The following is a 25168-nucleotide window of genomic DNA, read 5'->3' as shown; positions in this document are numbered from 1 at the left end:
CAGTAATTGATATTTAAAAAAAACTCATTTAGTTTATAAAAATGCCATTTTTTTTGGTTATAAATATACTTAACATGACCTATTAGGAACTTACTGACTTTTATTTTTCTTTATTTACTAAATAAATTCCTTAAATGATACAAACTTCAAAGAGAATTATGTATTTTATAACTTTTATACGTTTTTTAAAAGTGACAAATGGTTACCAATTTTATTCAAACTCACTTCAAGAAAGCTGAAATTATTGAAAAATGGAAACCTAAATTAAAAGTGGTAAAACGTGGTGGTAAGTAAACTTACCACGGCCTTCAAAAGGGTTAAGATATCGATATTGTAAAATATATATTTTAAAAAGAATTAGGCAATTTCTTTATTGTCATTTTACTTAGAAAATATCACAAAAACAATCAAAATATCAAATAAATTATAGATTATTGTTTGAATTTAAATATAATTACAGGTTTCAAAATTCATTACTGGTTAAAAAAAATTACTTAGAACCTCTGCAACCCTTCTGCGGAACCCTAAGGTTCCGTGGAACACCGTTTGCGAACCACTGCACTAGATAGTCAAAGGATTAATTTATTGATTTAAACTACAATTATTTAATTTTATTTTAAAAACAATAGCTATGTTACAGAACAGTTGACTATGTTAATTCTAAAACTCTAAAATAATTAGTTTCTGAACTATAGCTAGCTTAAAAATAAATAAATATGTTGCGCAGTATTAGTATATACATTATAATTCTAGGCAATTTTATACATTCGAATATTTATTTTTCCCCGTTCATGTTCGTTTTCATTTTACAAAGAAAAAAAGAACGTAGCACCAAACTATTATAGTCCCATACACAGTTTTATAAGTGCTTAGTAAACTATTTAATTCGATTTCACACTTAATTTGGAATTTTCTCAGACAAACATTATTACAGTGAAGAAAATCCTTTGTTAAATATCGATCTTTTCGTTGGAAATTTTCCCCATCTGTGGTCGATCCCTCCAATCATCGACAAGAGGGGGAGGAATGCACCCCCGGCCATGTCGGCGCCCCTTTTGATTAATATCTTCCCTTTCAACGTTACATATTATGATGTCTTTGAGACATAATAAGTCGTTCGATTTGTCTTTGGCGCTTATAAAGAATTTTTCCTTTCCTTGCTTGAGAATCGCTGTGTGACACAGTCAATGTCAGCAAAAATTATTATAAAATCAAAAGCCTCAAAACATTAATTAGTGATTAAACAATATAGGTGACTTAGTTTTGAAGATAATCGTGATGAGATATTATAAAGATGAAAAATAATAAAATAAATAAGTTTTTCAAGTGTTCTGAGGAGGCAAAAACAATTACATTTATGTCACTAGTCTCGCATTTCTTAGGTTATGCTAACACTTTAATTTGTTATAGAGGAATATTAGCAGGGCTGACTGTTACCCGGAAAACAGAACATTCTCGTAGATTAACAGTTTAATCTCTAATTCATTTTCGGGTGCAGTAAAATATTTGTAACTACCAAGGCTTACGAGTATTGACAAATATTTTAAACTGGGCGCCTGAGGCTGTTTTACGTGATCCTTTCCCATCCATCTTAGGTTATAGTAACACTGAGATGGTATGTTCCAGTGGCTGGAATGCAAACTGGAGTAAAAATAAAAATAAAAATGTATTTTGGACAAAGCTGTATTGCAGCTAAAGTGAGCAGCTGTTGGCTGATGTCTTTTTTTCAAACGTAAAGACGTATATTCAGTGCTTCAGGCTGGATGTAGAAATGGATGAATTTAAATAAACAATTTTGTAATGTTGATTACTACACATCATTGAAAAAGAATCTCACAATGTACTTTTCTTCTTGATTCTCATATTAAATGTGATCTACTGTAGTACAATCTGTTAAGCTTTTCGATACTCGGGGAGAAATTTGTATCTTATTACCAATGTTGAACAGAAGATTCATTGAGCGCTTGTGCTGGCCTTAATATTACGATTCAATCTACGTAACCTAGCAATTTTGAATCCCCAAAAGATAAAGTAACTCCTAGATTAAGCAACAAACGAAACCAAACTTATTTTTACGAAAAACTTTAACTAGGAACATAACTCGTATTTGCGTCCTGCGAGAAAAAACAATGTCCAAAAACTTCCTATGGCTAACCGAACGGTAAAGAAGTTAGCGGGGTCCGTATAATGAAAATCTAGCTGGGTAGGCCGGGTACTCGGTACATCTCTATTTTTAGCACGTGAAGATCCGATTATTAGATCAAAAATTAATCACTGTGCACATTTGTAATAGGGTAAAGCATTTTAACCATACTTGCATAAGGAAAACTTTTTCACGTTTTTACGAAAGATTTTTCTTGAATGTCTTTGGTAGTAAATTTGTTCATACTTTAAATTTTTTTCATTAATTGGTGTAATTTTTTTGTTTTTGGTAGAATTTTTAAGACGTCTTTGCCTCTCGTTGTTTATTCTTTAGAATCGTTAATAAGTTTTTGTGTTTAGTTGTTTTCGTTAAAGAATTGTTAATAAGTTTTTCACTCGAATATTGTTAATTTTCATTGTTTCTAGATTAAGTTGAAAACGTGTAAAAATTAATCGAAATTTGTTAACTCTTTTTAACCCGTGACAAAGTAATGACTAAAGTAACACTAATACAATGCATTAAGAAAATTTAAAAACAGAATCATAAGCAAATTTAATGCATGGCAAAGTTATGTCTTAGATAAAGTTTCTTTAACACTATCGAAATGTATTAACAGCATTTAAAATTTGCTCTTTTTTTATAGAATAATAAATTGACTCTAACATACAAAAAAGTTATGTCTAAGATAAAGTTTTATTAACACTAATAAATTGATTAACAACATTTAAAATTTGCACTTTGTAATCGAATCGTACGCTTTCTCTAATATATAATAAATATGTCTAAGATAAAGTTTCTTTAACACTAATAAAATAGAAAAATTTACCCTTTGTAATACAATCGTACGTTTACTCTAATACATAACAAAGTTATGTCTAAGATAAAGTTTCATTAACACTAATAAAATATATTAACAGCATTTAAAATTTGCTCTTTGTAATAATATAATAAGTTGACTCTAACACATGAAAACGTTATGTCTAAGATATAGTTTCATTAACACTAATAAAATAGATTAATTTTTATTGTTTCTAGATTCTGTTGAAAACGTATAAAAATTAGTCGATTATGGTTAACTCTTTTTGACCTATGACAAAAAAGTAATGTCTAAGCTAACACTAAAAAATATATTAACAAAATTTAAAAACAGAATCATAAGCAAATTTAATGCATAACAAAGTTATGTCTAAAAGTTTAATACATATGAAAAAATTATGTTTAAGATAAAGTTTTATTAACACTAATAAAATTGATTAATAACATTTAAAATTTGTTTTTAGAAATAGAATCGTACGTTTACTCTAATACATAAGAAAGTTATGTCTAAAATAAAGTTTTATTAGCACAAATAAAATGTATTAATAACATTCAAAATTTGCTCATTGTAATAGACACATAAGCAATACTTACTCAAAACAGAAAATTTTCACAAATTTCTTAATTAATATCCAATATTTTTAATTTCATTCTCGTTCTCAAATATCCCATAAAACTTCAGAAGAATGTGTATTCTCAGTGTTTCAATTCTTGGATGTTTCAGTACCAACTGAAATAAATGCTACGTGCAAGCGGTTTTTAAATACCAGAGCAGAAATTTCACAACTTCAATAATCTTCGACAACGAATATTAACCCAAAAAACTGTGAAGTTATTTTATCTGTTCTTTAGTGTAATATTACGCAGTCTAGTGTTTATTCAGATAGATATTTAAATGAGTATAAATGTGCGTTCGTCAACTTTTCTTTAAGGTGTATAAATAGTCCACCATGATACCAGTTCAAATGATCTTTATCAAAAGGAAGCTCACCATTCCTATGTCTTTAGGTCATATCTGCTGAATTTTCATTGTCTAATATTTAGTTTGTATAGGGTAAACTAACCAGTGAAGGAACACTTAAGCTTCGCTTGCCTTTTAAAAAATCATATTAATTTCAAAATTCGTAATTTCAGTTAAATGACAGTGTCAACATATTTGTTACTAATTGCAAACTATGCAAAAAAATTGTAGAGAACTTACATAATATTGTTTTAAAGTTTTGGAGGTTCAAATAGCAAGTAGTAAGAAGACCCAGTGAAGGAACAGCTCTTACCAGTGAAGGAACACAAAATTGCCCAGTGAAGGAACACTTAATTTTGGTTATTTTTTAATGCTCTTTATGAATTTTTTAGCTATACAAATACAGTCGGACATCTATTTAACGAACTTCCATTCTACGAATTTCCCTATTTTACGAATTTTTTCTAGGAACCAAGAGCATTTTGGAAATTTTTTGTAAAATAACTTCCATATAGCGAAGGGAATTTTCTATTTAACGAACTTTTCATTGAGATCCATTTTCCCTATTTTCCAAAATATTTCTTAAAATTTTAAACTTGCTAAAGCAATTTATGGGGGAAATGACCTTGAATTAATTTTCGAAGCCACTGCTTTATGAAATGTATTACTGTTTTGTCTAAAAATTATCTTAGAGAAAGCAGTAAATTCCCTTTCCCTTTTTGTTTGCACTTCAAACGAAAAACTCACTTCAAATTAACGGATTTCATCCGTAGCAATTTAGCTTAACGCAAGTGGTAATGTATGTTTAAAATTACTTTTATAATAAATGCAACTATATTTTTATACATAAATTTAGACTTTTTTTAGTTGAAAATGCATGTAGCATAATAGTGTAACACTGGATAATGTTTTGTTCTATTCTTGCTTTCCCAGCAGATTTCTTTTATGGTTAAGATTTATATGATAAATAGTAGATACTAGTTTACAAGATAAAAGTGTATCAATTGCTATTTTAATTATGTCTAGTGTTTAAGAATTTAAAACCTGTTTTGTGTTGTTTAATTATTTTAAGAGGTGATTTTCTATTTAATGAATTTTCCATATAACGAGCTTATTATTGGTATTAAGTGATTTTGTTAAATAGAGGTCCGACTAAAAACAAGACTATTTGTGAAATTATAAGATACAAGTACTTGTAAAATGCTAACTTTTTTCTGTAATCATGAACTAGAAATTAAAGTGATGTTAAATACAAAATAAATAAAAAAAATCATTCTTTCTTATAATTTGACAGTCAAATCTAAATCATTGTGTCATCCGATGCTGTTTATTATCATTATTATTTTACTACCTGTTTGTTTACTCTTTTTCCTCTTATTTCTTGAAGCTTTTTTTCTTTTTTAAGTATTTTTTCTTTCTTTTTTTTTCCATGTTCTCTTGTTTTAATGTTTTTTAGATCTTTCAGCCTCTTGAAATTTTTGCCATTTCTCTGAAGTTAGTGCAAAAGGTAATTTATTCACTTTTCTTCTTATTTGACCTTTCTTTTTATCATCAATATTTGGCCAATGTAAATGGCTCTTCCAAACTTCTTCTGATTTCTAGAATGCCTTTCTCGAAAATAGACGGGGGAAAGGTGCCTTGAAGTTTGAGGCAAATCCATCTCTTGCTGACTTATATCTAGAGGATCTTTAGAAGTACTGATTTTACTTACAGAATCATTTCTTTTTTCAACTAAGAGAATCAGCATGAGGACTCATTTCAAATTCGATATCTAATATGCATTCATTATCAATACTAGCTTCAGTTCCGAAGTTTGACTTAACCAAGTGGTCTTCTTTTAATACGTGCTTCTTCCATATTGAAAAAAGTACAGGCTCTTGGACATTTTCGATATTAGACTCTTCCGTCAATGCTGTGTTAAAAATTTACAACATATCTTGAGGGATTTCCCTCAAAAGCTTCTGAAGAAATTGAGTATCGTTTCTGTTTATCTTTGTTTTTTGTTGAGGAACTTGCTTCTAAATTCTAACATTGTAAAGTAGTTTCTATAAATTATATAATCACATTGCTATCCTATAATGATAGCTTATTAGGAGTTCTTGGTGCAAAAGCCAGCGAAAAAAATCTATTAAAATTTTTATGATTATATTTAATTAGTTTTCGATTTGTAAACATAGTTTATAAAGTTGCCTAACATTTGATGTAACTACACACCCCGTTAATAAATATAAATTATAATTTTATCATAAATTAAGCTATTAAATTAACATTTTGAACTGAAATTATTTCAGGAATTATTCATACAATTTTTAACAAAATTTCGGTTGTCCTCTATATAGCAGAATTACTTATCCTAGAGTCATGTAAAATCATATATCACACATTACTGTTCATTCACTGGAAGTATTCCCAGTGTAGGAATATGCCTGTTTCTCCACTGGTTAGAAGCTGTTTTTTGTCTTTTAAACAGAATTTTGATGTATAATATGACTAAAAGTACAAGAAAATTACAAAATTTCTTTTATTTTCATTAACTGAGAAATGAACCCAGTAAAGAAACACTTGTTCCTTCACTGGTTCTTCATCGTTTAGTGATCCAGTGAAGGAACATGCCTGTTCCTTCACTGGTTGGAAGTTGTTTTTTGTCTTTTAAACAGAATTTTGATGTATAATATGACTAAAAGTACAAGAAAATTAAAAAATTTCTTTTATTTTCATTAACTGGGAGAAAAACCCAGTAAAGGAACACTTGTTCCTTCACTGGTTTTTCATCGTTTGGTGATCCAGTGAATAAACACCCCCTTATCTCAGTACTTGATTATGCTATGGTGCTTTAAAAAAAATAAAACGTAACTTCAATAACTATATTTTGAATTCTCTTTTTCACAGTGAGAAAAATAAGACTACTACATGCAATTAATTCCACTTCAAACATATAAGTACAAACACTCACCTTATAATTTTTTCAACGAAACAAGGTGTTGCAGAGATAATAACAAATTCAAAAATTTTTTCAGGGAAATCTATTTGACCAGGTAATCCAAAATATTGCTAGATGACTTCCTATTGTTTGGCAGTAAGCTATTGTTACCAATCAATCTAAAGAAAAACTTTCAAATTCTTATTTTTAATCAATATATATGAAATGTTCCTTCACTGGGTAGTGTTCCTTCACTGGTTAGTTTACCCTACTATACATATATATATATATATATATATATATATATATAGAATAAAAAAATATAAAAGAATTAATTGTAAATAAATTTACTTAGAAAAATATTTCTTTGTTAATTTATATAATTTTTACCATGTGCAAATCCATTTCTGGAAAATCCGTGGCTGAAACTATGTGCAAAGCAGGCAAATCATGTTTCTTTCTCTTTTTCTCTTTTATTTCTTTCTTAAATAAATGCTAATTTTCTAAAATCATTAATTGTCAACCTCTTTAAATTATCCAATATAGTATTACCTTGCGCACATCCATTTTCGGGCTCATCCTTGGTAACTAACAAATCAAACGCACCTCAGTACTGCAGTAAAAACGCACTTTAATACAAAACCCCTCTATTTACGCTTTTACCCTAGTTTGCCCTTTTGGTTTCATATTTTGCAATCTGGCAATTTTGTTACGAAAATATTTTAAATCATTCTTGAAAAATTGCCCATTCATGTAAGTTCATTTGAATTCGCTACTCGCTTTATAGATTTCATTTCATGTTTTATTCTGTTTTTTCTTTATATTTTATTTCCTGCTTTTACGTGATATTTTTGCTTATAGTGTTCTATTTTATTTGTTGTAATTATTTGTTTTATTGTTGTTATTTTTTTCCTTTTTTCCCGGTTTCTTGTTATTTTTATTATTATTTTTCTTTCTCCCCCTTTTTTCATTGTTCTGTAATTTTTTCCGTGTTTTCTCTACATTTTGAACTTTACAGTTTTTATGCAATTTAATAATGTATTCCTAATCAGAATGTTTTTAAAATACTTACTTGCACTTAAAATACTAATACTTTAAAATACTCGAGTACTTAGTGGCTCCCACTTTTCTGCTGCTTAGGGAATGATAGGAAGAAGGCAATAACACATTTCAGTATAAAATCCGTTAAAATCGTTTTTTTTAATTGGTCTTAAGTGTCATTTTCAAAGAAGAAAAAAGGTGTGTATGTGTGTATATAAATCTATACTTACTTTATAAACCTGTACATTTACACTACATTGATTTTCTTCATTGTATAAGCATTTTATTGTGCACCAAATTTATTCATTTTCCTTTCAAGGAAATAAAGAATTATTCTTATACGTTTTTGCTATTAATTCACCTAAATATCACAAATGCAAGGGTTTCATTTAATTTTTTTTAAAGAAAAACACCAACCATTAAACTGCTCCTATAAAAAAACTCTTGATATACATGAAAAAATTTTAATCATATTTTTATTATTTTAATTATTTAAGAATCGTTATGCATATATAGTTTTGCAAACATTAAAAAAAAACATTAATTTACTTAAATTTACATAGACAAGAGGCAGAAAAGAATATTTTTTTAAAAAATTTATTTCAATACAGAAAAAAAATACTCCTTTTCCTCAAAGCTTAAGTATATGAAGGAAAAATTTTTGACGTTTAGAACTAGACGTTTAGAACTGATTTTCGTACAACCAAATACCATCCATTATACATCTTTTCAAAAATAATTGCACTGGTCTCCTAAAGATTTCTAACACTTATTCCAGATAGAATTTAGAAAAAATAAACAATAAAAAAAGCAAGTTTTCCAGTCTTTTTCGAAAAATACTTTTTATGGTTTTTAACGTTAATATTATGGTTTTTAACGTTTATTTGTTAAAAGTAATTTTTTGAATTAAAAAAACTGATTTAAAAAAAATTATTTTAATTTTCAAAAATGCCTAATTTGTTTGAATCTTACCTAAATTATAGCACATCGGTAAAATTTTTAAATAACTATAACTTTTAAAATATGACATGAAAAATATTTATTTTTTAAATTTTTTTTAAAGAATTTTGAGAATAAAAAATTAATTTGCTTAATCTAGAAACTTCACTCATATGACTTTATAAACTTTACTTATGTAGTCAGAATGTAGATAGTTAGTGAGTTTTTTATAGTTTTGTACTGTGTTCTGTTATAGTATGTTGTTATCCTTTTCATGCTATTTATCAATCCTCTAAATTTGCTGGTCGAATATTTTGGAACATCCAGCATTGGCCAATTTCAGTGACCGAGCATTAATGGGTCAAATAACACAACCAAAATTTTTCGATTATTAAAACTATGAAATTGTACCATTGCTTATAGCATTTTGTCTACAAATAAAATTGCTTATACACTGCTAGAAATTTCTCGGAAAAAATGGTTAAATAACAATTTATTTAACTGTTATTTTACCATGTATAAACAAAACAGACAAATAATCATACATAAGATGGTAATTAGAGAAAAACCGTTTATTAACTGCTTTAACCTAATACGGTTAATTAACCAGAATTTTATTACACCAACTAAGCCCACCTAATAAAGCTATTAATGAAGTTCCTTGCAATTGCACGCATATTATAGCCTAGACGGGCTAATCTGTCAGTCTCCTGACCGAAAAATTTCGAGTCCCAGCACTGACGTCACAAAATTCCCTTCAACATATGAAAACTTTCCAGTGTGTCCAGTACTCTCCAATGTAACTCCTCCTTCTTTCGAGGCGGCCCTGCTCCAATGCCCATTACCTAACCAAAAGCCCAGCTCCTTTGTCCAATTAAATATCTTTTTTTACGGGTTTGAAACCATACTCGTTGTAAATAGTTAAAAAGCTGTATTGTTTTGTATTCCTGGTTTTATAACCATACTAGTTGTAAACTATTAAAACCGTAAAGGTAAGAAACGTTCTTAACCGTAAAGTTTACGGCTAATCGGATGGACAGGCTGCTGCCTGTTATTTTAACATAATTTTAGAATGAAAATTCTAATTGTGTATACTTTTACTTAAGCTTTAAAAATTTCAAAAGTCCATTTCAACGAAAAACAGTCCATTTTCTGATTTTATTAAAATAAACTTGTCATTAATAATCTAAATGCTTACAATATTATGCTGTTGAACTTATAAAGGAATAAAGTGGATAAAAGATAATTCTAGAACAATTTTTCAAATTTAATATACCAAAAACCGATTAAGCTAAAGAGTTTAACTTAATTACTGCGGTTACTATTAATGCGTGTTGGGTTAGAGGTTGTCTTGAAAACACTTATTTAATTAAATATAATGAGTCTTTAACAGTTTTTCGGATATTTTATTAACAGTTACTAGTGCTTAAAACCGAAGAGTAATTTGTCTTGACTGTATCAAACAAATGGCGTGACAAAAATATTAAAAGACAATCAATTTGATGTCTCAGTAATGAAGTTAATAGAAAAGAAAAATTCAAAATAATTTGTACAGTTAATTATTGGAACTATTTATCTTCAATTTTTTTAATTTGTTTTCTCACGATAAATTTCATACGCCAGTGAGTTATATAAACTAAACGTTTAAAGGATAACGTTTGGAGCATTTTGTTTTTAATTATTTAAGGTTAATATCAGTGTTGTTTGTTTCATTTAACATCAGTTTCATTAATTGCACGCACGAAAATAAATTGCATTGAGGAACGAATATTTCGTTGGATTTATACAAGTAATTGGTTCAACCTATTTCAGGTGTGGGGACTGCAAATTTGAAATTAGTTTTGTTCGGAAAACTACAGATTTTTTTTTCTTCAAAAGGTTGTTTTTTGTTAGTTTATTTTTTTGACTGAATGTACGAGGTTTTTTTTTTTTTTTTTTTTTTTTGCTTTTTTAACTGTCGTTGAACAGCCGACCCAATTTTTTATGGGTTTGTAATTTTGAATCTAATCTAGAAGACAAGGGAACTCGTGGATCGAGTATTGGGAGAAATTTGCCTTCGTGGAGGACTTCTTGATGGCACTAACCCACATTTGCGTTACATGGAGAGGAAGACCACGAGAACGTTCACGGTTAGCCTAACCTATGATCCGTCAACCACTGAGTATATTCCGCGTCAGCACTGTGGTCGGTGCAAGCCGGATGCGGAATTCGTATCGACTGGGATTCGAACCTGGTTCGTCTCATTGGAAGGCGAGCGCTCTATGCCCTGAGCCATCGCTGCTCTAATGTACGAGTTTATAATGAACATATAAGTTTGTATACATACATATACAGTTGCCTGCTCATTTGAAAATAACACTTAAGACAAATATATGACCTTAAGAACAAGTAAATAAGAGGAATCGTATAGAAGGGAGAGACAGTACCAAATTAATAAATTAATTTCTCTAATGTAAGCTTTTGAAAAGTGTTTCTATAAACCTAAATAATTTACATAATAAAAAAAAAATTTGAAAAAAAAAAGTTCTTTAGTTTCTTGGGAAAGTTAAGGTAAGCTATATTAACATGAAAGTTCGCAATCAGAAGCATACTTTTCAGAGACTAATTTAGGACTGTTTGGCCCCATTAAGAAGAAGAAGCTGGCAGTAAAACCATTTGACTACCAAGGCTTATAAGGTATAACACAATATACAGGGTGGTCCTAAAATATGTGTCAAAAATGTAAAGGTAGGTAGAGGGTACATATATAGTTATATTTCGGATAGGAATGAGTGTGCGGTAATGGCACATTAAAGCACTAGCTTGTAAAGCAGTATGAATCAGAGGAAACTGAAAAGACAAGTAAAGACAAAAGAAAATAAAAATTTATCAACAGTTTACAAGAGGTGCTCAAAAGAGCAGTCACCAACATCGATACAAGATTCACAGCGACGGCGCATGGAACGGCGTACATTAGAAAAGAAGTTAGGCATGTCGAGCACATGTAAAGCAGTAACAGACAAGCGGGCAACAAGATCTTCTTGATGGGACTCTCGTACACCAGGCTTTTAATATGACCCCAAAAGAAAAAAACCAAGCAGGTTAAATCAGGAGAACACGGTGGCCAGGGAACTGGTCCACCCCGTCCTATCCGATGCTGGCCGTAGACAGCGTCCAGGTGATTTCTAACGCTCCCTGTACATCCTCTGAGCAGCTAATTCGTTTCCTTGTGCAACTCCCGTACATGAAATGCACGTCGGCAAGCTCCACATTCCTGAAACGATGCATGCTGTTTGAGATCCGTGTGGGGAATCCAGCTAGCAAGAGCTTTTATACGCCGCAGTCATCAGCGCTCCCTACCGGCTCAATACTGCACACACAATCCTATACGAAATATGCTTATTTATGTCCCCTCTACCTACCTTTACATTTTTGACGCATATATTTGAGCACCACCCTGTATACACGAAACAGTTTTCTTAGGTAAAAAATAACTATTAACTAATCTTGGTAATCACGGATATTTTTTCCTTGCAAAAACAAGTTAAAAATTTTTCTCTTTTCAGCAACAATCATTAATTCAGTGGTTTGAAATTCTAGAAACGTGTTTTCTTAATCTAATAATGTATTTCGTTAATATATAAATTTTTAGAAGTTTCTATAAACCTAAACAATGTAAGGTTAACTTTAATTGCAATAAAATGGCATGATTGTGGTTAATGTAATCATAACTATCATGCTCAATCCGAGATCGAAAACATAGCTTTTTTGGGACAAATATAGACCGAGAATATCTAGTATAATCTTTATTTCAGTGAACTTAAGATCTGAAAACGTGTTTTTCTCACACTGATAATGTAAAGTCAGAAAAAATTATAAATATTAAAAAAAATTGAAATTATTTTAAATTTTTTAATTATTTTGGTATATGTTTTTCAATTGATTGCGCAGTGTTAAACAACACCAATTTGTTCATTATCTTCGTTTACCCTTTATAAGTAATACAAATAATTTAATAAATAATTAATTATTAGCTTTCAATGATTTAAACCTATTATAAATACATAACATAAAACAAATTTAGAGTAAAGCGAATTTTCAGCATTCAACAGGCGCTAGTCAAAGGAATTTATTGTACGAAATGCGTAGATCGTATGAATAAATTCTATTTATTCATATGATTATTCATACGATAACTTAGGATAACCACTTCCGTGATTATCCTAAGTTATATCGAGCTCATATATTTTGGAGTTAATTATTATCCCGAGAAAATTTCGGGCTTAACAGAAATCGTCATCATTATTTGTTTTTATCTCGTCGTTAAAGGAAATCGTTTGCTTTGATATGCAGATATTGAGGATTTTTTTTATTTCGCGTTCCAATGGTCAAAATTCAATTTACATGGCTGAACAGTAGCATAACCATTTTGGAATAGAAAATTTATGTTTTGGAGCGAGTAAATTTGATTTTTAGAGCAGATCTGAGAGAATAGTTTTAATAATCGGAGCAATAAAGTGCTTGTAAAATTACATTTGCGAGCATACAAAATTGCATTTTATATTATATTTAACAGAACTCGGGAGAAAATTAAATAGATATTAAATAGAAAGGTTGAAACAGAAACACAAAGAATTACCTAAATAAATATGTAACTGAAAAAATTTAATCAAATGAGTGTCTTGCAAAAATGAAATCTACAAAAAAGGCTTAAATAGTATTTAAACATGCATTTAAACGTGTATTTTAAATAATATATTTGAAAAAGAAAAGAAAAACTGTCAGTGCTAGCCGATTTCCTCCTAAATACACGCTTTCTTTTTTGTTTGTTATGTATCGTTTTTCGGTGATTCTTACTTGGTTTCTCAAATACTGATATTTTTAATATGAAGTAATTTATGATACGCTAATTTTGAGTTTCACTTTTTGAAGCACACGATTTGCAGCAATTACAGCGTAAATCCACCTCGTTTGATGATAAATTTTTTTTGGGCAGTTACTTACAGTTTTTTGGAGATTTTCACGTGGTTTTTTAGGTTCCGATATTTTTAATACGATATCATTACAACACATTAATTTTGAATTTCAATTTTTGCTTCTTGACGCACTCGAATTGTAGCAATTTCTTCGTAAATCCACGTATTTTGATGATAATTTTTTTTTCGGTAGTTACTTAGTTTTTTGGACATTTTTACATGGTTTTTCAGGTTCCGATAGTTTTAATACGATGTCATTACTAATTTTGAATTTCAATTTTTACTTTTTGACCCACTCGAATTGCAGCCATTTCTTCATAAATCCACGTCGTTTGATGATGATTATTTTTTCCGCCAGTTATGTACCATTTTTCGGAGATTTCATGTTTTTTTGAAAACCCGATATTTTTAATACGATGTCATTAGGACACGCGAATTTCGAATTTTAGTTTTCACATTTTGACGTTTTCGAATTGCAGAAATTTCAATCGTAAATCCACCTCGTTTGACGATTATTATTTTTTTCGGTAGTTACTTGCAGTTTTTTTTTTTTTTTTTTTTTGTGTGGACATTTTAACATGGTTTTTCAAATCGCCAAATTTTTAATATGATATTGTTAAGACACGCGAATTTTTTTTAGTTTTTTATATCATATTTTAAGATATTCAATTCGTGATGATCCCTTCATAAATCCCTGAGTTCTTCCTTATTTTTTTCAAGTCTTTTCCATGTGGTTTTTCAAATTCTGACATTTTAAATTAATAATATGTAATTACAACACGAGAATTTCGAGTTAGAGAAACGAGTAACGATTTCTTCGAAAAACACTTTTGGGGTGCTTTGATTTTAATATGATTCCACATTGTTTTACGATAGGCCTATTTAACTTCTTTTTTCTAATTTCGATATTTCAAATATAATGTTATCACGTCTTGTATTGCTAATTTTAAGTACTTTTTGATGCTCTCTATTTGCGACGATTCTATAGTAAGCCCAAAGCGTTTATAGATAGTTATTCCGGCCTTTTCTACACAATTTTTTTTCCCTTCAAATTATGGTACATTTAATAAGGCTGGTTCTTTTGCACAAATTTTGTGTCAAGTTGTGCCATTGCACTTTTTGCTTATTTGGAACAACTTGACATAATTTTGGGAAAACCAGCATTTTGGAGCAAGCTGGGGCAGGCATTTTGTTTTTGAGTAGTTTGGTCAATTATATATTCTGTGGTTTGGTTTCCAACAATAATGGTAATTTAATTTTCATGGTTTGATTTTAGACAAAAATTACTTTGCAACTGATTTTATATTATAAATTTGTGTAAAAACATAAAATTTTCTAGACAGCTCCAAATCTTAGATTTTAGTTCTATTTTACGTCACTAATTTTTCTGTCATATTTTTTTATATTTCATTCTTTCATGTGATAAATGCAAACTACAAACAGAGAAAAGAACAATTCTAGATTGATAGTTTTTATAATTTATCATTTTAATTAAAAGGAATAATGGAGAATGTAATCCACATAAATATGTGTTTTATTTACTATTGAAATAAATATAAAAGCCCGAAAAACGGTAAGAAATTAAAGATTTAAAATAAATCCTAATTTACTTTACAAAATGTACTTTAATCTTCATTAACACGAGTCATTATTAAAGAATTAATTTTTAAGCATCTTATAGAACTAAATAAAACAAATAACCAAACGATTACGAAGAATTTCAAAAAATCGATTAAAATTAATAAATTAAAACGATAATCTTACCAATCTAATTAGAAGTTAAGCTTTTCACTGTAACGTGGCGCTAATACCGTTCAGACGAGAATGTTGCCATTTATTTGAAAGGAAAGACGCGTCGTAACTTAATTTTAATCGTTAGAGTAGAAACACTCTATATTTATCGTTTCTTTGTGGCTATAATTATTATCCTTTTTGCAAATGTAATCATGATAAGTCAAATGTTTGTCATTAAGCCGATGTTGTAAACGGATATTTCAATCAAAATATTCAATGAGAATGCGGTAGAACAACATTAGTTTCAAATATTATAATTTTAATGTTATTATTGAGCTTCTTTATTGATGTTATTTTGAACTTGCGTTACAAAATTTTGGCAAAAGATTTAGTTTTGATATAAGTTAAAAGATTAAGCTTTGATTTGAAGATTTGAGTTATCGTTTTAAAATTTTTAAATTGTAAACAAGTTATAGTATAATATATATTTTTTGAGTAATTTTTATGTAAAACTGCATCCTGTCAAAATATGCAATTACTATAATGGATTCAAAATAGCTACTTAAAACTAAATGTTAACAATTGTTTTAAATAGTTATTTTTATTGATTTTTCATACAATCACTTTTGCGAAAAAAATTTATGAGTTTTTAAGAAACCTAATATAAAATGAAATTTAAAAAAAAAATATTTCAATTGTTTTAAATATTTAACCATAATTAACACTCTGCAAATTAATTTTTTGCATAATATATAAATACATTTGTAGTTAATACGTATATAACATTTAAATTAAAAAAAAAAGATATTGTGTCCCTAAAGTAAGTATGTATGCCCTCAATATATATATATATATATATATATATATATATATATATATATATATATATATATATATATATATATATATATATATATATATATATATATATATATATATATAACGAAAAATTTCTTGAAATAACTTCCTTACTTTGAGTATTTAATTCAAATTTGCATAAAAGTCTTAAAGGCAATTATGATTGTGATTCTCTTCTATAATTAATGACATTAACCTTTTCAGCTTTCTGTTATAATTAAACGATGTGATCAATCTTTATGATTAAAGAACAAGATATTTAATATCATGAAATGCAATTAGTGGTTAACTGCATCCATTAAAAAGAGCCTGACCAAGTCCTATTCCAAATTAAAGTGGTCGAGAAATTTGCATTAGGGCACTTTTTATTACATTCTTTCTTTAATGACAATTGTTATAACATTCCATCAACGTTTTGCCCCTTCCGAAAATAGTCACCCACCCTAGCAACCCTTCCAAGAAAGATATGTTTGAATGAATATAAAAACAAAATCGTAATCATTCTTAGGTGGCGCCCCTCCCTCTACACTCGGCTAAACTCCCGCTTATGGAGTGGTGCAGTCCATATCGATCGCCGTAGGGGGGCGCGATTTCGAACACTGCTGCGGTCCGCACCAGAGAGCTGCCTAGAGGAACGTGATGAACGTTCCATGGAATTTGTGCCACAGCCCCAGCGTGAAGCAGAAAAGTTTATTGATTAGCATATCGCCTGCGGGAAAAGTACAGGCTGACCGGTGCGTGCTGGTTGGTAAAGTGCCAGAGATAGAATTTCCCTGTCTCTAGTCGGAGTTTTAACTTCGACAAGACTAATGGAACTGAAGATATGTCACGACACTTTTGGGACTCATAATAATGAACAGTTTCCTGTAAAGGGATGCTTCCTTTAATTTAATTCCTTTAAGTCTCAAAAACAAATTCCACAGAGAAGCCATTGGTATATAAATTGAATGGTCAACATGAGGTATCTTTGACGACATTGTGCTTAGTTTTAAACTCAACTCCGGCAATCACATAGAAGAAATTAAATGTGATAACCTTATCAACATTTGACGTATAAATCATTCTTCACTTGTGATATTATGAAATCTGGAAATTCTGTTTCATACCTAGCGTTGTAAAGATCCTTTTGTTAAGCTTGGAATAAGCAAGATTCGTATTTTGCACACATGAGCAGCAGACTGAGTGCAACGCTCAGTAAATACATTGCAATTGATGGGACTAGAATAGCATGTCTTTTATGGACAATAAAATTTTCATATGGACGATAATTTTTATGTGCCGTCTTGAAATATGACTGCCGAGGTGAGCTTTACGAAGCGAGCAGCGGCCGAGCTCAGCCGCCGCTTCAACGGGCTCACCGTTCGCAGCAGGGGGTCCTCGTCCGCAACTCCCAATAATCCGTCCGCTTCGTCCACCCCTCCCAGCGTCCAGCAGCAGCAGACAACAAATAATACACCCTCCAAGAGTGGTCAGTTGACCAGTTGGATGTTGGAAGGTGTGAAAAGGCAACACCAGAGGAATCAGAACAAACAATGCGAGCGAATTGCAGAACTATTGGCTAATAGGCCTGGCAATTTGGAAGAACTTTGGAAAGATTCGGCTTTTTTGTCCAAATTTTTCTTCTACCTACCATCTATTGACAGAACAGTCCTGGCACAAGTGTGTTGTAAATGGAAAGAGGTACTTTATCAGCCTATGTTCTGGAATGGCATTTTGCCTGTTCTGCATTGTCGAGAACTTAGGGCAACCTCTGGAGATCTTTCTTCTACGTCAGAACTGCGAAAAAGAGTGAGTTTTCTTTTGTTTTCCATATCTTACAACAGACCTGCCAACTTTTTCAGTATTTAGTTAAAAATTTTCCTGTTTATTTAAAATGATTGCAGAAAACATTATTTAATATTTAATTTCGAAAGATTCCATTCGCCATAATATATAAATAATTGAAAGATATACCTAAAATGTTAGAAAAGCAAGCAATATTGTCTTTCGGTGATGGTGAAATTTTAAAAACCTTTATTTACTTAATTGTTATTGAACTACAACTTACACTTAATTATTATTGAACTACCACTTAAAATAATGTGGATGGCTAGAACTTCCGATTTGGCTACTCTGTCTAATCTAAATTAAACTAATTTCTGTATTATATCTTTTACTTGGACATTTCAGGTAGCTTCTGTAACCCTTTTTAGCAAAGTTTGTTTTTGGATTAATGAAACTCATTGAAGAAATTATTTAGACCCAACACACTACATATAAATAATTTAAAAATATTGAACTAAAAATCCTGGTAATCAATTCAATATTGGTTGAATTTAAAAGAATCCTAGTTGGGTAATTTTTTTTTATCTGTATTATTGAGGAATTCTGCTTTTGAGAGATTATTAATTTTTTCATCTAGTTATTTCTGTGAGTAGATTCCGAGTTAGCAGCTCTGAAATAAAAATATGTTTTTAGCTATAATGATGAACATCACGAAAGTCATCTTCTTTGGGAACTGATAAGAAATACTTTACATACACATAGCTTCCAAGTAATTCATTTGGCTGTTTCAAGGAAATGTATGAACAATCTAGAATCCGTCCCGATGTTTTACTTAAATCTAAAATAACTTCTACTATTTAATAAACGTATTGAGGTGCTATTTAACTTATACGCTTTATTCTGCATTTTTTTACTGTTAGTTCTAACTTTTTTACCGCTGTTATTTACAAGCATGGTAGAAATGTTATCTGGAAGGAGCTTAATTTTTGTTTCTTAACATGTTCACGCCGGGTGTTGCGCCTGAAAGCGGGACAGACAAGAGAAAATACTGGTAGAAGAACTATTTCAATATTAGATAATATTCGGGAGGAGTTAATCTATTCTCAACAATAACAATTCACTGTAAGGAAATTTATCACGGCGAAGAAGCAATTCAATATAAAAATTGCATCCGTTCAAAACAATTGGTAGTTATGGATTTTTATTATTCCCGGAAAAAAACTGAAAAATGAAATTTATTTGTTACCAGTTTTTACTCCGGTGCGCCGCTCGATGAGACAATCTAGCGTGACCCAACGGTGGTTCACCCCGGCGTGAACGTGTTAAAGATTGTTTTCAATTATTTTATAATTTTTTACTTTTAGAATTGGTTTAACCGGTTTCTCACTGTCTGAAAATCTTTTTTTAAAGTGGTAGAAAATATGAGCTAAATCTAGATAGCCACGAAAAATTTTTGATTTAGAGGAATGAAATCTAAATTTAAATCAAATAAAAGCTAATTTAAAATTTTTTCAGTAGTCTTGTAAATCTTCAGCTACAACCAAGTTTCACCCTTTTAGGGACAAAAATATTGATAAAAAATGTAGTTAAGAGAATTCTAGTTATCGTAGATATATCAAAATTAAAGCAATTAACGGATCAAAATTGAAGCTTTAAGTGAATAATTTTCAAAATAAAAAGTGAATAATTAAAAACCGTGTTGTTTAAAAGTCAAAAACTAAAAGTTTAGTAGTTTATATTATTGTCAAAAATAAGTGGGATTTTTATTCCATCGCCCCTTAAAGGGTTAATGTAAACATTGGATGCATGGTGAGCACCTTACTCAGGGAAAAGAACTTTTTAGTGGAAATAGTGAAAATTATTTCACCTCGCTTCTATTTCAAATAATGTCAAAAATGTTTGAAATATTGCAAAAAACTAAGGAACGAAAAAAAAAAATATTTCAAAAAATTTACTGCTGAAACTCAGTCACAACTACAGTTGCAAAAAAAGCAAAATTTTGTTGTGATTTAAAAATTATTACATTTAACGGAAAATTCTGTCCTCGAAAGTACAAGCTGCATTTTACGGTAATGCAAAAGGTTCTGTTATAAAAGAAAATGTTAGGCTCTTTACCTTTTAACTCAACGGTAATGTTCTAGCTTAAAGAGACATAGCATATATGAAGTTAAAGAGCATGTGCATACATATTCTAACTAAAAATTCTAACTTAGAATAAGTAATAATTATAACTTAAAATATGTTAGCATGTGCATACATATGTAACATATTCTAAAATATACGATATAACTAAGCGGTACATCTATAATACACATTTAAGTGTAAATGCCTTATTACTTTTGTACATAAAAGCACCTTTTGCATGCTTGTATAATGGAGCTCGTTCTTTCGCATGCAGAACTTTCCGGTAGATTTTATAGCTTTATGAAAAAAGTAGTAGAGCATTTATGCATAGACAATATAAATTAGATTCCGATAGACCTGATACCTTCATGAAAAAAGTAGTAGGGCATTTATACTTAGCCCTTTGACCACGAATTTTATAAAAATGATTTTTCTGTCCCGTTTATTATTCAAAAGGACAAAATAGGTCACAAATAAGGCAAATTTAGTATTTGAGATTTTTCTGACAAGTGGTTATCAATTTAGAGGCTGGGACATATATGTCCCGGCCGTACTTAATGGTGGGATACATATGTCCATTAGTAATTTTTAAACATTTGTTGGGACAAATGAGCCCCGTTAGTAGTCAAAGGGTTAGTATAATTTGATATTTTTCTGGTAGACCTAATATACCATTATGAAAAAAGAAGTAGGGCATTTATGCTTAGACCGATTTGATTTTTCGTAATGTTAGCCGCCACTTGACTTTCAAAATAATTTTAGACCAAAATATAGATAGTACTTAAATAATCAATACAGATGCTCATGTTGCAATTTTGAGAAAACGAATGCTTAGTTCCTCCAAACAACCATTAAAAATGAAATAATTAAGGTACCAGTCTTTTTAATTGAAAATAATTTATGAAATATATGGATCAAAATATTAAGAATAAAAACAAGCTGCAATACGCAGCGCTTTATTAAATTTAGCATTGCTAATTAAAAGTGAATGTTAATTAAAATTACTAGGGGGCTAAGCCTCCTGTTCGCTGGTAATAATTGTTGTTTACAAGCAAACAGCTTTTTTGCTATAGTTAAAATTATTCACTTAACTTATATGTACTAAAAGGCTTTTCCCTTCACTTCCTACACCCAAATATTACTATCTATTAGTATGATAAATATTTAGATCCATTGGAGAACAAAAGTAAATTTTTCTAAATAAACATTTTTTAAAAATAACATTTATCGGGGTGATACATTAAATACTATTTTTACTTGCATCTCATTGTGCATGAAGCTGATCGTTAAGTTCTAAATCATTTAATAGATCTCTTTAACTGTCATTTATAGCAGTATATTAATATTATTTGCACAAAAATAATAATTGTAAAGCGGTTAATAAGATTAGGCCACCTTTCTAAATAACTTAATCTTCAAATGTAGGGCAGAATTATATTATAATAAAAACAACAATTCTCTTAGTTTCAAACTCTTGAATTAAAATCGTAATAGTAGCAGTACAGGAAAAAAACTTTAAATTAGAGATACAAAAATATTTATAGAAAAGCGATACCTTTATGACTTTTACAAATTTTATTTACCACTTTTAACCCTTTCAGGACAGGCGAGTCATGAGTGTGTTCGTAAGGCAGAGATGCCAACTCGGGACACGCCAAAATAATAATTAATAAAAAAACAGTAAATAACTAAAGTAAACGTTTCAAATATTTGACTATTTTTGCTTGCTTTTTAAAAGGTATATCATGACATAAGAACTACAAGAAGGTGAATTATATGAACCTATGAATTATTTAGAAATAGTGGTGGATAAAAATCTACTAAGATTAATTTATTAAACCAAGAATCACAATTGATAAACTACCACTTTAAAATATATATTTGCTGTGCGGAGCAAGTTGGCATCTCTGTTAATTATCACAAAATCATTTTATTCAAAATTAATATTTATGGAATAAAAGACTGGTAGTAAAAACATTCGATTTGTGTCGTTTTTCTCTCTGAAGTATTCGTGAGCACCGCTACGTATCGATTGTTACAAACATAGAAATTTATCATTAATAACATTCATCTGAGATCCTGACAAAGTTTTCAGTCATTTTCCTGCAGAGTATTTTGAGAACTTTTACTGGTAAATTAGTTAAAATAGTAACAAGAGTGTTATGCCATTTTTCTTTTATTTTTGGATGAAACAGGATATTTAAATTATCACGTTATGTTAACAAAAAAATATAATAGTAATTAATTATAAAATTGTTTGCTGTGTTATTTTCATATTGAAGTGAAAAATACAAGTTAATTATTTTGCTAGTTTTAATTTTAATTAAAACTTTTGCCTATAATTCAAAGTAAACTGGCTACCGTTTTTCAATTTATTAAAGTACCTGCATTAATGATATAAATTTATGTTATTGTGTGATATAAATTTAATTCAACCATAAATTTATATAAAAATCTCAATTATGAAATTTAGGTTGGTTTTTCAATTGCACGGCAGTTTTAATGTAATGTAATTTCAATTAAAATGTTTTACGACTTCTGATTTTTTTTAAATTAGAATTGTTTTGGGAAGAACTGACACAATTGTCAAACTGCGACCATTTAATATCCGTCACGAACGTTTTTTTTTTCTTTCTATTACCTGGCTTAAAGCTTTTTTGGAAAGCAGAATATGCTTCGAATAATTGCAAAATTAAATTAGCCGATTAATGCTAAGTGATGAAAATTGTCATTACACAAGAAACACTTACCAAAAATGCCAACTTGCTCCGGACAGGAAATCTATATTTTAAAGTGGTAGTTTATCAATTGTGATTCTTAGTTTAATAAATTCAATTTAGTAGATTTTTATCCACCACTATTTCTAAATAACTAATAAGCTTATATAATTCACCACTTTAGGTTAATCGCGTCATCTCATGCAATACCCATTAAAAAGCAAGCAAATATAGTCAAATATTTGCAAAATTTACTTCGCAGCTATTTACCGTTTTTTTTTATTATTTTGGCGTGTTCGGAGCAGTCGGCATCTCTGACTTACGTAAAAAAAGTGGTACCACATGTTTTTTTTTTTTTCCCCATTGGATATGTCTTTCTGTTATATATACCTTTAAAAATGCATAGTCTAGATTTAAACTGCAAATATTATTACATTTAATATGTTATGATAGATAAAATTAGCTGGTTTTAGCTATTAATTTTATTTTTATTATAATTAGCTATTATTTTATATTTTATTTTATTCTATTCTATTCTCCTTATCTATTATTTTTTATTCTATTTCTTATGTGCAATTGTAACAGGCAAGGCTGCTTGTACTAAAAAAAATACAGTAGGGAACCGATTATCCGGAACGATCGGGACCATCGCTATTCCGGATAACTGATTTTTCCGGTTTTCTGAATCGCTGCAACAAGCCGTTTTTTTTTATTGTTAAACCCAAGTAAGTAAAAAAAAATTTTTGGAAATAATCTTAAAAAGAAGAAAAATCGATGGAGTAATACACTAATGATTATTTCCAAAATGATGGTAAGGTAAACATCTTTAAAAAAAGAAAGAAAAATCCTAAAATCTTATAAGGGAAAAAAAAGTTTTTTTGAAAATGGCGGGAAAATTTATCGAATTTCGCTCCGGTTTTTTGGTTTTCCGGTTTGCTGATTTCCGGATAACGGGTTCTGTACTGTAGTAGTAAAATCATTTTATTACTAGCTTGTTTTTACAAGAAATAGTGCCCCCCCTGGTTTTCCAAGATTTATTAATGTTAGTATCTTCCAACTACGGATACAGTCTTGTTTATACATTCTAACTTTTAATACGTGTTCTGATAAAACTTGTACTGCTGATTAAAAAGTAGTTGAAAAATTTCTCGAAACTTAAGTGATAATTTTTCTCTTAAACATTAACGAATAATAAAAGAAACAAAAATCACTTTCTATATTTAAGCAAACATACAAGTCTACATTGTAAGTGGATGCTGCACGTATAAAACATCAGTATCATTATTAAATCATAATTTGAAATGCGTTTGAGATATGCTTAAACAAAATTTACAGTCTAATATTTAAATTTTATACTTAGAATTTATAACAATCAGAAAAACTATTCATTGTTTCAAAAGCTGTTTAAATAGTAAATATTTTTAATGATTTTTGTCAAGCGATGCTTTTTAAAACAATCAGTGATTCTGACGGCTAAGATAACACATTACTTTTTCTCAAAAAAAGGAATGAAAAAAAAGCACACTTCAAAATTCATCACGCGATTTTTATATTACATTTAATGGAATATTTAAGTTGATTTCAACATATCGTGCGCAAAAGAAATTCTAATGATTTTTACTAAAACACATTTTTCTTTAATTAAAAAACCCCTTTTTTTGCAAGAAATTATTTGTTTAAGTATATGTGTATATATATATATATAAGCTCAAAAAGAAGATAAAACAAAGAAAAATTATAGACATATGAAAAAAAAGGGGGGGGGGAATAATAAGTAAAAAAATAACAAACAATTAAAAAAAAAGAAAGAAGAAAAAAAAAAGGTTGAAATTTTATTTAACACGTTCACGCCGGGAAAAGAGAAAATACTGGTAGAAGAACTATTTCAATATTAGATAATATTCGGGAGGAGTTAATCTATTTTCAACAATAACAATTCACTGTAAGGAAATTTATCACGGCGAAGAAGCAATTCAATATAAAAATTGCATCCGTTAAAAACAATTGGTAGTTATGGATTTTTATCATTCCCGGAAGAAAACTAAAAAATGAAATTTATTGTTACCTGTTTTTACTCCGGTGCGCTGCCAAGATGAGAAAATCAAGCGTGACCCACCGGTGGGTCACCCCGGCGTGAACGTGTTAAAAAAACCGGGAAAAAAAGATATAATCTTTTCATCAGCCCACACGATTATA

General features: G+C 29.5%; 2 protein-coding genes across 2 annotated transcripts in view; one reads left to right on the top strand and one right to left on the bottom strand.

Annotated features, from left to right (window-relative positions):
* The window catches only part of LOC107436708 (uncharacterized), a 52890-nt gene extending 49102 nt beyond the window's left edge, over positions 1-3788 (bottom strand). Inside the window, exon 1 of the mRNA XM_043043330.3 lies at positions 3554-3788. The gene's annotated coding sequence lies outside the window, so the exon portion shown is untranslated. The remainder of the gene's footprint in view (positions 1-3553) is intronic.
* Positions 3789-16926: 13138 nt separating this feature from the next.
* The window catches only part of LOC107436771 (uncharacterized), a 61868-nt gene continuing 53626 nt past the window's right edge, over positions 16927-25168 (top strand). The window contains exon 1 of the mRNA XM_043043329.3: positions 16927-18155. Within this exon, the coding sequence (XP_042899263.1) occupies positions 17658-18155 (498 nt within the window). The 5' untranslated portion in view covers positions 16927-17657. The remainder of the gene's footprint in view (positions 18156-25168) is intronic.

The sequence above is a fragment of the Parasteatoda tepidariorum genome, chromosome 9 (genome assembly GCF_982258835.1).
Source record: "Parasteatoda tepidariorum strain Cologne lab strain chromosome 9, Ptep-v5.0, whole genome shotgun sequence".
NCBI classification, from domain to species: Eukaryota; Metazoa; Arthropoda; class Arachnida; order Araneae; family Theridiidae; genus Parasteatoda; species Parasteatoda tepidariorum.
This window is presented reverse-complemented; position numbering and strand designations above follow the sequence as displayed.